Here is a 13,655-nt window from a genome sequence, read left to right on the forward strand (position 1 = left end):
AGCGCTGGGAACAACCGCACCGAGAACAGCCCCGACCGACGGAGCCGCCGCTCGGGACCCGCAAGGGGCAGGGCCGGTGCCCGGGGCGGTGTCCGGGGCAGGGAAGGGGCAGGGCCGGTGTCCGGGGCAGGGCCGGTGTCCGGGGCAGGGACAGAGACAGGGGCAGGGCCGGTGTCCGGGGCAGTGCCCGGGGCAGGGACAGGGACAGGGGCAGGGCCGGTGTCCGGGGCAGGGCCGGTGTCCGAGGCAGGGACAGGGGCAGGGCCGGTGGCAGGGGCAGGGCTGGTGTCCGGCCCCCAGCCCCGGCGGAAGGGCGGGCCCGGGCGGCCTCCCAGCGGCGGCTCTGCTGCGGGCCGTGCCGCAGCGATAGCAGAGCTCCTCGATAAAGCCCGCTCTTTGTGCGGCAGTAAAATGCTGTTCCGCTTCGGCGTGGTGCTGCCCGCCCGGGTGACGGAGGGCGGCGCGCAGCTGCTGGTGGCCGGGTCGCGGCCGGAGCTGGGCGAGTGGGACCCGCGGCGCGCCGTGCCCATGAGGCGGGCGCGGCCGAGCGCCCCGCTGCCCGCCCAGGAGCCCGCTCTGTGGCTGGCGGAGGTGGCGCTGCCGGACGAGGACGCCGCCAGCCCCTTCTGGTACAAGTTCCTGCGGCGGGAGGGCGGCCACTTCCTCTGGGAAGGTAACGGAGGGGACCCCGCGCCGTCCCTCGCATGCCCGGCCGCAAGGACGTGCCGGCCTGCCCGGAGGGGCGGTGCGAGGCTCTCCCGAGGGTTGGCTCTGGCTCTGGCTCTGGCTGCTGCCCGCCCCTGGCGCCGCCGGGGGCTGTCCCGGCCGGGCCGTGCCTGAGCCCGAACTGCCGGTGCTCTGGGGCACGGCGGTGGCCGGAGCTGTGCTTGCAGGTAGAGCCGCCCAGGCTGCCGTGGCGTGACGCGGGTTCTCGCAAACAAAAATGGTTTTTAACCGTGTGATGGAGGCGGGTGAATGCAGAAGGAGGCTGCCATTCTAGGTTGGTAAAAGTTATTTGAAAGAGTTTCATTTTCCTCCCCTTACTTTAAGCATCCATTGTCATGATGTTTTGGGTTTTTTTGTTTGTTTGTTTGGTTTTTTTTTGTTTTTGTTTTTTTTCTTTCCCCAGAAGTAAAGAAATTTGGATCTCCTAGTATGCACTATGGTGTGGGTTATTTTATTTTGCTAGGGTGAAATGTCATGATGGCATTTTCAGGCTCATAAATTTTACTAGTGTGATTTCTTAAAGAAAAACACAGGGTGAAGTTCAATTACAGCTTTTCCAGTCTTCTTGCTATTTCAGTAGTACTTGCAGCGTGGTTTCCTCCTGCTGTGTGTTTTTAAATGTTGAATAATTAGTCAGTTTCCATGTGCTGTTCTAGTACATTGAAGTATCTTAAATACAAGAGAACACTCAGACAATCGTCTGTTGAGTCAAATAAAACTCTAAATATACCTCCTGAGGAATGATCTGACCTAGTGAAAGGAAGACAGCTTGCTTGGTAATTTGTGAGGGCATTTTTTAACTCATAGCATAATAATCCATGTACCAAAATAACACGTTGTAGAGCAGTTGCTCTTCACCCGTTTTAAGAATACATACCACACTTTTGAACTGCCTTTCTGTCATGTAGACTAAAACATGCATGTTGTCATAACTGTTGCATTTGTTTGTTCTTCTTTATGCTAAGAAAAGACTTTGTGTTAATGCTACATTCACAGAAGTTTACATCATAAAGGACTATGTACATCATACAATAGTAATTGTTTTGTTTAGCAGCTAAAAACAAATAGTATATTCTGCCTGTTTTAACCATGTTTTTCTTTTCCAGAATTGCAGGAAAAGTGAATTTATGGAATAAAAATCTTTACATCTGTCCAAGGAAGCAGAATTGGGTCTCTTTGAAGGTGCCAAGTTGTACATAATATGACAATGATACTGGTATATAAAGCAGTCCCCACCCTGCAATTATAGAAATAATAGTAGAATTAGAAATAATTAGAATTTTATAGAAATAATGGAGAATAACTACAGAGAGTCAGCACTTGTAAGGTTGATGGTTATTTTCTGGTTTGGGAGTAGTGGTAGCTCAAATTACTGTCTGTTCTAGGGAGCACGTTTAGGAAATGTAGTCAGAGTAGTAAACATACTGTGTTTTGGCAGATTTGCAGTTTTAGGATTAACCTGGCTGGCATTTTGTTCTTGTCATTGTGAATGCTCAGGCGTTTGAGCTCAGTTTCAGCCTTGCAGGAATGATAGAAAGCAAGTGGGCATATCATCTAAATGCAGAAGAGTTTTTTAATTAGCCATTCATATCAACAATTTTTTCCTCAGTTGATATTTACAGGAAGGCACAAATTTGCTTAAACTTTTAAATTTATTGTTCATCATGTATTACATGAAGAGAGCCTAAGGATGTTTTCTTATCCAATAACTAAGCAATCTTGCAGTTCTTTTTAATCTAATTTGTTTTAATGTTTTTTCGTTTTTTTGGTTTTTTATAACTGTTGATCAATGACAGTTTGGCTGTCATCTGTTTATTATTGTAAAAATCACAACTTGAAAAGACAACTCCCTTCTCAAAGAAAAGATCAGGGTTTTTTTGTGCTAAACAAATGCTGTGCGTTGTCTCTTTAGTATTCTGCATGTTTAGAATTAAAATGGGCTTTGGGAAACACTTAGCACTTGCAGAACATCTGCAATTTTGAAGACATGTTTATGAGGGATAGAGGAAAGTGCAGAATGATACTTGCTCTAAGTTTATGAGTAGAGGCATCCATCTGTAACCAGAGAAACTGTAGTCCATGGATATCAGTCTAGTTATGGATGTCAGATGTTTACATATATGGGATGTTGAAATCATGTGCTGTATTTAAGAAAATTACTTCAGCTTTTTTCTTAAGACATGTATATGTGTGAGAATTCCACTGGCAGTGCATATTGTTTTTATGATAGTATGATACCTACTGTATCATGTATTTTGAGTACAAATTGCAGCCATTCCAATACAGTGAGAAGACTGAAAGAGAAAAGTGGGGGTAGTTATTTCTGTGAGCTAGAGGAGTCAAAGTCACAGACCAGTGCTCTGTGGCTTTTGGTAGGAAGCTTTCAGGCAAGGCTTGGCCTGTGCAGGATTTGCTGGGTTGCTACATGTGCCTTGAGGGAACAATCCCCCTCCCTAGGAGGATGAAGTGGGAGATGAGACTCCCCTGTGCTCCTGAAGGATCAGAGACTTGACCCTGCTGTCCCAGGGAGATGTTACTGGTCTGCACCCAGAACCTGTCACTTAAAGCCATTGAGTGTTTCTGGCTCAGGTCACATGAGCTGTGTGGGGTTTCTTCAGGGTTGGTACTTGCTTACCTACTGTGAAAGCTGAAGCCTCCTATCCAGGAGGGTTTGTGATATGCTGAGGTATCTGTGGAAAGAGGTTGGTTGTGCTGAGCTTTAGAATCTGGGAATAGGTTTAGAAAAAAGCCTAAATTAATGTATGTACCTTTTTTACTCCCAGCTGCACCTGTGTCTGTTTGTGTACTTTGTTTTTGATGTTGATTCTTCAGAACTGGACTTCACATCTCTCAGCTTGGAAACTAAAAGTATTTGTGCATACTGTCAAAACTAAATAAATACAAGATGAAACTTACGCTTGAGTTTGTTTTTGTGAGTTTATGATGAAACACTCACCTGTACCTTTATGCCCTTACTTTCATCTAAATAAACTGTAGGTGCTAATCAAGAAACATGCTGCATAAAAGGACAGGGAATTTACTGGAGGTATGCCCCAAACTGTATTTGGAGATGATGGAATACAGTCAGCTGATATGTTGTATTTCTGGGAAGGGGAAAAATAAATTTTATACAAAACCTACATAAGCTTGTAGAACCTACATAAGCTTGTGTTGTAGTATTGATCCTTTGTTGCCCAGAGAAGCTGTGGATGCCCCTTCCTTGAAGGGTTGAAGGCCAGGTTGGAAGGGGCCTTGAGCAACCTGGTCTACTGAAACTTGTCTCTGCCTGGGGAAGAGGTGGGAAGCTTGGAACTGGATGCTCTTGAAGGCCACTTCCAGCCCAAACCATTCTGCTATTCTGTGATTTTCATGTAGCTCTTAATTTGGTGTAGAAGGAGCTTGCTCAAAGCTTGCCAGATACAGAATGACCAGTGAAAGCTCCAAAGCAGGGTCAGCCTATATTCTAGTAATTTGTTCAGGTGAGCAGAGCCTTAATCTTTCCAAAAAAACCCCATCTCTAGTTTTGGGAGAAGGAGAGAAAAGGAGGTGTCTTGTTTGCAAAACAAAACAAATGATACAATACAGTGCATTTTGGAAACAATTACGTTGTTCAGCCTGTGGTATGTTGGCCTTACAACATTTTCAGTTCACGCTTCTGTGAGCCTGTTTGTAATAAACCAAAAGATCAGTAAATTTATGGAGTAATAAAGGTTTTCACATCATTTTAATACAATCAGTGAAAATATCAGAAGTAAATTCTAATAATATGTTTCAAAGGTTGAACACCTGATTGATTGAAAACATTGGTGATAATTAAGCACATTAAAATTTCATTTTTAAAGTGTGTTGAAACTTAAAGCAATCTGACTTTTGGCCTCAGCTCTTTGAATAAAAATGGTGTAACTTCTTAATTAAAAAGAGGGGATTCTTCTAAGGCTGTATGGGAAGGTAAGATCTAGTTGTCATTTGTAGTGGAGAGATTGTAACAGAATGAAAAATGCTTGGGGCTAAGCCATAGCAGGATATGCAAAATAAAAATTCTTTTGAGGCCATTCTAGGAAGTACAGTTGGATACAATGTTTCTGTAACTGAGATCCATGGTTTCTTTTCTTTTTTTTTCCTCCAAAAGCAATTCCATTATTAAAAGAAATAAACAAAACGAAGCCCAACAAAAAACCCCCAGTGAACCCTGAAGAGTTACATTTCTTCATGGCTCTTTTAGTGCAGATGTTTCATGTGGTGCTCTTCCCACTGGGTGGTGCCATATTCCCTGTGTATAGCCAGCGGCTGCCCAGCGTCTTGCGGCTACTTGCATGTTGCATTAGTATTTAGTGTAATCTGTTCTGCTTTTGAAAATTATCCCAAATTTTACTTATTTTCCCAATCCCAGTTCTGAAGTAGGTGGTGACTAGAAATGGACATAAAGCACAAGCTATGTGATAGTTGAATAATTGTGCATCATAGGCATTTTATTCCTGCAAGGCTGTTGCTTTCTGAACCGTGCTAGATACCTTAGCACCTTTCAGATGTGACAAAACTTAACGAGTGGATAACTTTGAATTCTTCAACCCAATACTTCCTTAAGGAATGGAGGAAAACTTTGGTTACAAAGTGCAGTAACTCCTTGTGTTTTGTTCTTCAACCCCCTCAAGACTTAAACATAGCATGCATTTTTGTATAATTAAATGGCATCAAGATTCTCATTACTTTCTGTCTGCTTATCAGCATTAACCAGCTTATACTGGGCAGACAACCAGACATCAATAAAACAACGCAGAGTGGCCAATGTGAAACTGCAAAATTACAAGAATAAAAATAAATACATCTACTTGCGAATACATACTCTCTGGTTTGGCAGGCATGTATATTTTCCTACCCACAGAGATAATCAGGGTCCAGTTCTGATTTCTGTGAGAGTCTAATTAAAGCCTTTGCGGTTATAATAGCAAATTTACAATAAATGCATTGTTCATGCAAATCCTGTATTTACCATTTTTCCTGTCCCTCACTTCCAAGTGGTGGTAGCATGCAGTAGGGCTCAGCAACTTATTTTGAATGGCAAGAATGGGAAGTGATAAGTAACTGGGATGATCTTTCGTTTAAAGTATTGCTGTGGTTGCTATTTTGATGCAGCTCATTTCCTGCCTATGCTTCTGGTATGACAGAAAGTAGCAATCAGTAGTAGACAGTACAGTAAACAGTGTCAAAGCAAATGGGAAGATAGTATTAGATTATACATTTTGTTGCTATCAGCCATTATTCTCTCATCTGTATTTCCTGTAGTGCTATTTCTACCATCTGTCAGAAAAGAAACTGTCTTATACATGAGTAAGTTGCTTTTCTCTGACTTCATTATTAAGTCTGGCATTTGGTTAAAATCTCTTACTACAATAGAAGTTCCCACTGAAAAACACCTGGGTCTGAGCAGAACTACAGAGAGAAAGAAAACATATTTTTGACAGTTGCCTTTGAAAATTCTGATTTTCGTATATCTGATGAAAAAAAGAAAAAGAAAGAAAAACCTTGGTGATGAATAGCATTAAGTGTTGAGAATGGCTTTCTTATAAACCATTTAGTTTTAATTCAGGCATAATTTCAAAATGGAATTCCATCAAATAATTTTCTTAGGATAAATAAATAGACTAAAAAGTCTTAAATTCAGCCTGGATTTTAATAGAATTAGAACTTGTTTCCATGGTTTTATATAGCAGCTCTACCAAAAGGGAAATTGAAAAGTCTGCTTTAAGTCTGATAGAATATAAACATGTGATGCATGGTGCACCTGGTTTTCTGCTTTTTGGGTATCCCTTCTTGGCTTGCAAATGCAAGGAAACATTTCTGAAAATCAGACCAGTTAAGAAGGAGTTACTTAACTAGGTGTGACAAATTAACAATTTTGTCTTACATTAATACTAGGTATTTAAATAATACAATAAATTCATCTGCCACTTACAGAATTTAAGGGGAAGATGGTTTGCTGACAGCAGAAAAAAATAGCATTAAAAATCAAAGTATGCTTTTCTTAGGCATAAGGGTAAGGCTTCGTACATGGCATACAGAATTGGAGATATTTGTCAGAGCTGTTAAAACAAAGGGCTGCTGCTGAGGGCTTTGCTGAGACTTGAGGAAAGTGGGACTCCAGAGCCTGTGGCCGACTTCAACTCTCAAAAACTTGACCTCGCTCAGTTTCAATGAGGGGAACCGCCCCCACCTCTGGTTTTTAACAATCAATAGCAATTCAGTCTTGGCAAGATTGAGACAGATCCTATTTCAAAACATCAGAGATTGAATTTTGTTCACAGGCAGCAGGGAGACTTTTGTGACAGAATCTGGTGTGAAGGTAAGTAAATTTGAATATTGTGAGTGTACTGAAGGAAGTTCAGTTTGAGTGATGTGTGATAACAAGACTGCAGTAGCACATTCAGATAACTGAAACTTGTATCCAAAATACAATTTGAGACTTTTCTTCATTGTAATTTTGGTATAAAAGGTAAGGAAGCTAGCAAAAACTTATTTTTTTAAATGCTTTATTTTTGAGATTTTTTTAAAAAATGTTTTCTTTACTTTCTGTTCTACTACTATTTTTTTTATAAAAGTCTTTTATTCCTTGACGCCTCCCTGTTTATCTGCCCCCAGAGTGCTTATAATATTAAACTCTTCCAGGCGAATTTCTAAGCATGAACTTAAGATACTCATTTACCTTGTTAAAGGACCTAATTTGATACAAATGGAATTACTTAAAGTATTTAGACCTAGTTAAAATTTTGAATTGACACTGAAAGTGTGCTGGTTCATGCAAAACTTACGACAAAGATTATAGGAGTTAGTCTGTCCTCTGACTGATTTGTAAGTAGGTGATCTCAAAATTGCCTGGCTGCTTGTCGTTTGGGTTGGTTAGTTAGTTAATATGTTTCTCTAAGGTTATCTAGGTAGCCCTGTGGTTTTTAAAGAGGTAGCAGTGAACTGAGAAACACCCTTACCTTACTTGGGTTTGGAAGTTGCATATCTGTGTTTTAGGGTCAGGCTAAGGCAGGGATGCGATACACAGTACCTTTATGGCTGCAGTTGTGCCCTGTAGTTCCTGCATACCTTCCCTTACATAACACAGAATAGAAAAAATTTAATCTTGGAGCAAGGTGTGCAACAAGCTGGTAAATGGGAGAGCAGTGGCTGAGCAGAGATTTGCAGCAAAGAGCTCTGCAGAGACGGTGGGAGAGGCAATCTCATCTTTTTCATTTATTGATGTGTTTTTTGTTCACCACTCTTTAATGGTGATAAGAAATTTCATTGACCCATATTTTGTTTATCTTTTAAGATCAAGCTGGTAATTTCTCCACTCTCTGCAATCTGTGTGCAGTTCTTTTCTGTGTCAAGATGGGTCTGTGCTGTTGGCAGACTGTTGAATTATACTTCTTTCATGCCTGCAGTACAGCTGTAATAAAATAGTAACTGCAGGCTTTTGTGTTTCATGGTTGTGGCTCATTAGAATGAATTTCAGAACATCCTCTTCTAGTCTCTGCTTACCTTTTTTCAGTCCTAGATCTTTGCACATCTTGTGTCACTTCCTATACCTGCTTCTGGTTTTCACAGAATCACAGAATTAATCAGGTTGCAAAGGACCACAGTGGGTTGTCTGGCCCAACTTCCCTGCCCAAGGAAGATCAAAACCAAAGTTTTCCTTTGCTTCATTCAGGTCTCCTCCTTTTACCAGTGCTATTTATCAGTTATATGGAGATCGTTGGTTTTATTCTTTTGTTTAGTTATTTGTACTGCCACATCTTATGCTCCTTTGAGCATCCTTCATATGCATTAAACAAGGAGCCATAAACTGCAGTCCTGCTGATTTTCAAGCACCCCTCTCTGAGGCTTGAGCTGTAAGTGGGGCTACTTGGTTGCTTTGCTCTCTGGCAATTCCCTATGTCAGTGGATTCTGCACAAAACCATCTGCAGTACAGATCAACCAGTGCAAAAGCAATTAAAAACTTTATAATTTAATGCCTAGAAACTTATTTTAATCTTTCTCTTTCAGATGAGCACTTTTGCTGTGAAGACTCACAAAGATGGGTTTTAAATTAAAAAAAAATGGACCTTATTAAAGGAAATAAAATGCTATCCTAGAAGTTAAACTAGGACCTGTATATTCTAATAAACTCTACCAAAATGCTTTTCTTCTTTAATTAGGAAAGCCAACATGATCAATTAATGGGAAGATCAGTACTATTCAAATATTTAACTTACCTCTTTTTATGGTTGAATTTTACATGTTTTCAGATGACTGTGTATTTATCATTGCTTCCCAATGATAAATAATTAAACCTGTGTTTTTCCACTTGGAATACGAATAAAAACAAGATGAAGAAAAATACTGATGTAGAAATGGGTTTAGCTGTAAAACCATGTGTTTGCTATTGTGTGAGCCCTTTCTCAAAGGACATTTGTGTTTCTTTTCCTTTTTTTCAAAGATGAATGGAACATTTGATGTTCTAGGCCTTACTATTGTCCCTAGAAACAGAAAAGTTGAAATAGTATAAAAATTGCGTTGTTGTCTTATGGCATCCAAAATACGGTGAAATTCCTGAGCACAGGTTCTGTGCTAGCAGAAACATGATGTGGACTGAAAAAATAATTTTTTCTCATTTTGAAACTTCCTTGTTAAATGCATATTGAAGCAAACTCTGGTGAGAAGCACTTGTGTAATCATGTGGATATTACCTGCGTAGTGAAACCTGATCTTTTTTGGTAATTGCAGATTTCCATAATTCCCTTAAGAAGTCTTTCTGAAGACAGTCCACTTTGATCATACTGTTCCCCCAATTAGTATTTATTGAAGATGGCCGCACTCTTTCCTTCCTGTATGAAGCTATATCACGTGTGAATATATATGTATATGTTGAAAATATGTTGATATACATTCTGTTGCACAGATGTCTTACTTCAGTAGGAAAGTTGTTTAATTCATAGATCAGTATCTAACATAAGGAGTAGTAAAGAACTAGGCATTTCTTATGAAATCTGATATGAATGCAAGCTGCTACTGTTTACCTGATTATTAAAGGCAAATCAGAACCATACTTTTTGAGATTCAGGTTTGTCTGTAGGCCACAGTGGGAAGGCTGAGGCTCAGTGGTGCACAAAAATCAACTGTGATAAATATTTATTACAGAAGAAATTGTTTCAGAATGAGATTTGACCAAACCTGTTTGAAGGAACAAATAAAATAAACATCTCGTGGCAACTTACTCTTGGCCCTGTTTCCATATGTGGTTTTAGGCTATTTAGGGGAATTAATGATGGTGAAGGTGGTAAGGTTACAAGGCAAGGAGGTTGCAGCACTTAAAAAGGCAGGGAGGAGGAAGGTCATAGAGAAGGAAGGAAAGCAAAAAAGGGACAAGAATTAAAGCTGGAGAAGGAGAAGGATGATGAACTGTAAAACTGGCAGGTGGCAGAAGTGCATTCACCTCAAGCAGCAGCAATTGGAAATGGGGCAGTAAGAAGCACATGGTGGGTACCTGTGTACAAGGAAACACAGGGCTGGGAGTAGCAAAAAAGCCATGGTTTAAAACTGCCAGGGCACAGTGAGGGCTGGCAGCTCCCTGGGGACTGCAGGGACACCCCATGGGATTGGCAGTCAGGAGCCGGCAGCCAGGAGAATGAGGGCAGCCCCAGCCCTGAGCATCAGGCATCTCCCTGGGGACAGGCTGAGCCTGGGGCAGGACATGGGCCCGTGGGCGTGTGGGGGTCAGGATCAGACACAGCCTTGAGATGGCAGGACATGGCCACAGTGATGTGCATGGCTACAAACAGTTGTTGGAGACTAGAATGGGGAAGGCAAGGTGTGCTGTTTGTGGCTGCATGCATGAAGTCATTAATTAAATGTCATAAGCATCCATAAATTTTGTTACACTGTTGTATTTGTTGATGTATGCTGTTGTCTTCTTGTATTGGTTAAAAGTGGTAAGAATATATAAACAATCAGAAATGTGAAATAAAAATATAGTGGTGAGATTTGTAGCTTCTGAAACTTGACTGATCTTGCTTACCTTATTTATAATCAAAATAATCAAAAACTATGTGATGCATGATTGCTCAGCAATGTGAAAGAGAAAATAGTTTTCCGCCTCATATTTTATTTTTCATTTTGGTAAATAATAATATTTCACAATTATGATAAAATGGCCTGCATGTCATCTGGAAATAAGGAGATGGTTTGAGCTTTCCTCTTAAATGTTATTCTTACTCTCTAATCATTGTATTAATACATCTCCCAAAATGCTGTTGCTCTAGCAAATTTCCCTAACTGTAGTGATTGAAAATTGGTCATGCATTTACGTGCAATGGGAAATTGAAGATATTCCTTTGGGCATAATTTTTCTCAGAAATGTTTTAACATCATTAATAATGTATAAGTGTAACAGGCTTAAGCAAGCCATAGACTAAGTCACTTCTGATCTGCACGATAATTATTCCTACATGGCAATTAGTATTACAATAAGTATGTAAAGATGGTGCTGGGGGGAGAATGTACATGTACTGTATTTTTGGAGGCTAGATAACCTTTGATTGATGATGCGACCCATTTCAATTCAAGTTGCTTACTCTGGTAAGCAACTGGGATTAAAAACATGTTTTCTGACTAAAGCTCACACTATTGCTGTAGAAGAAGAAGAGGCAATAAATATTGGTGGAAAATCATAAGAAAAAAAAATCTTGCTTTAAACTAGGCCATTTAAGGTAGTTGTGGTCATTCACCACTGCAATTGTGACTCCATGGGTCACTTTGGGCAGCTTCTACTAGGTATGAACAGACTCTCAAAGTAAGACATGCATTTGAAGATAACAGAGTGAGTGTCTATTGGTCCACAAACATAAAAGACAGAGAAGGTTTAATGAACTCCTTGGCTAGATATCCAAATGTGTCTGGTCTGCAACAGGAATCTGATGAGTCTTTGCTGGCCAGGCAGCTGTGAATGAGGTGGAAGAGGAAATCTTTCCCCCTTTAAACAAGTCTGCCTTGTTTCTACATTGCTGCCACCTTCTTTGGGCTTTGATGCCTTTCCACCTTGATATTTTTCCTCTTGAATCCTTAAGCTGGTAACAAATCCTGTGTCACCAGTCCTACCTTTTTTGGTGGTTTTTCCTTTCTGAGCATGCATGGCTGTCCTCTGAACTTTCTCTGAGGTCTTTCCCATATCTGCGCAACTTTCTTAGAAGTCAGCCTGAACCAAGGTCAGGCTGCCATGGCATGTGTGAGACACAGCAAGATTGATACCCTTGGGAGAGGTCACTGAGCAAGAGTATTAAACACTGAGGTCACATACTGTGAGACATCAAATGAGGAACTTAAATGAAATTAATTATTCTTACATTGTAAGTGATTTAGGAGTTTTTAATATTGTGGGGGTTTTAAAATAACCAATAAATTAAAATATATTTTTAAAATAATCTACAAAATTTTATTTTAATGCTAAATATTTGCTTTGTTGCAGTGCTTCTGTTGCCACTACTTCAGTTGCTAATAATGCAGTTTGAAGAAGCAGGAAACGCCACTCCTGGCCTTGAATGCTCAGTTCAAGTCTCCCTACAGTTCTGGGTTTTTTTGAAGATTATCCAGACACACAACCTGCACCTGTCCTTTCTTCTGTTCTAGGCAGTGGGCCCCATCATGATCGAAGTTGTGTTTACAACCAGAGCAACATAGTAGATGGAGTTTACTGCCTCCCAATAGCACACTGGATTGAAGTCTCTGGACATACTGATGAGATGAAACACACAACCGATTTCTATTTCAATATTGCAGGACATCAAGCTATCCATTACTCCAGGTAAAAGAAATGTGCAGATCTTGGCTGGTGTCAAATGTTACAGAAACAAAAAATCTGAACTGGCATATCTGAAAACTGCATTTGAAGTAAGGAGTGTTTGTATGTATGTAACAGTAAACTTTAACAAAGATTCATCATGTCTTTGCAATTAAATGTCAGTTTAGCAGATCCTAAATTCAAGGATACCTGTACCCTGTATGTGTCTGTTACATTGCATCACATCTGAAAAAGTTTTGTGCCAATTTCTAGATAATCAGTTTCAAATGCTTGTCTATATACATGTGTAAAATTGCATGTATCTTATGTGTTTGGTTTGGGACATTTTTACTGAAGAACTTGTCCTGAGAAACAAAAATAATATAATCCAGCACTAGAGTTTACTGGTGACATGTTGTCACTCTTGTGTGGCAGCCACTGCAATTAATGACAGCAACTTTTGATGACATCTGCTTCTGGGCATGTATTTAACAAAATATTAAAACTTAGACAAACCTTAAAATGTTTGTATTCCATAGTGCTCACTTGAGTCCACTGTCCCACTGGTGAAGCATCCTGGCTTGCATAAGGAGACAGTAAAGGTTGAGGAGGGCACCCAGCCTTTAGGGCTGCAGATGAAGCACAGGCTGTATTTGGAGCAACAGGATGAGCACTGGAGGTTAGCAAAGTGCACTGAGGAATTTGGGACCCTATGTAGCTTTTTTCCCTATCTCCAGCCAATTGATACAGCAGGAAGTTTTGATAATAGTTGTGTGAATGCTGGCAGTCCTAATATGCCACATGCATTACAGAACAGTTAGTTATCCCAAAGGGATGTGTATTCTTTTTTTTAAGAAATCAAACCACCTTGTACTTTCATTAGGCCGTAGCATTGTTTTGTGTGAATTTCTCCAGACCACTTCAACAGCTACACCAACCTCACCATGGTGTCTCCTCTTTGTGCTCTTTATCTCCACCCTCTCACAGAGTAGGAAGGAGAATTGTCTTTTCCTCATTAGACTTACAGTGTAAGAGGGAAAGATTTCTTCCCCTTGGTATCTTTTGGAATAGCAGGGATTCATAAACACTGTCAGGCACATGTAGGTATTAGAGGGACCTTTTCCCTGAGAC

The 13,655-nt window shown here is 40.5% G+C and overlaps 1 protein-coding gene across 2 annotated transcripts in view; it reads left to right on the forward strand.

Moving 5' to 3' along the window:
* Window positions 1-411: 411 nt before the first annotated feature.
* The window catches only part of EPM2A (EPM2A glucan phosphatase, laforin), a 34,996-nt gene continuing 21,752 nt past the window's right edge, over window positions 412-13,655 (forward strand). The window contains exons 1-2 of one of the 2 annotated variants that reach the window (XM_066546843.1): window positions 412-673; window positions 12,374-12,548. In XM_066546843.1, the coding sequence (XP_066402940.1) occupies window positions 412-673; window positions 12,374-12,548 (437 nt within the window). Of the gene's footprint in view, window positions 674-727; window positions 1,001-12,373; window positions 12,549-13,655 lie in introns of those variants that run through there. The other variant, XM_066546844.1, reaches the window with a different exon arrangement.

This window comes from Molothrus aeneus, chromosome 3, assembly GCF_037042795.1.
Source record: "Molothrus aeneus isolate 106 chromosome 3, BPBGC_Maene_1.0, whole genome shotgun sequence".
NCBI lineage: Eukaryota > Metazoa > Chordata > Aves > Passeriformes > Icteridae > Molothrus > Molothrus aeneus.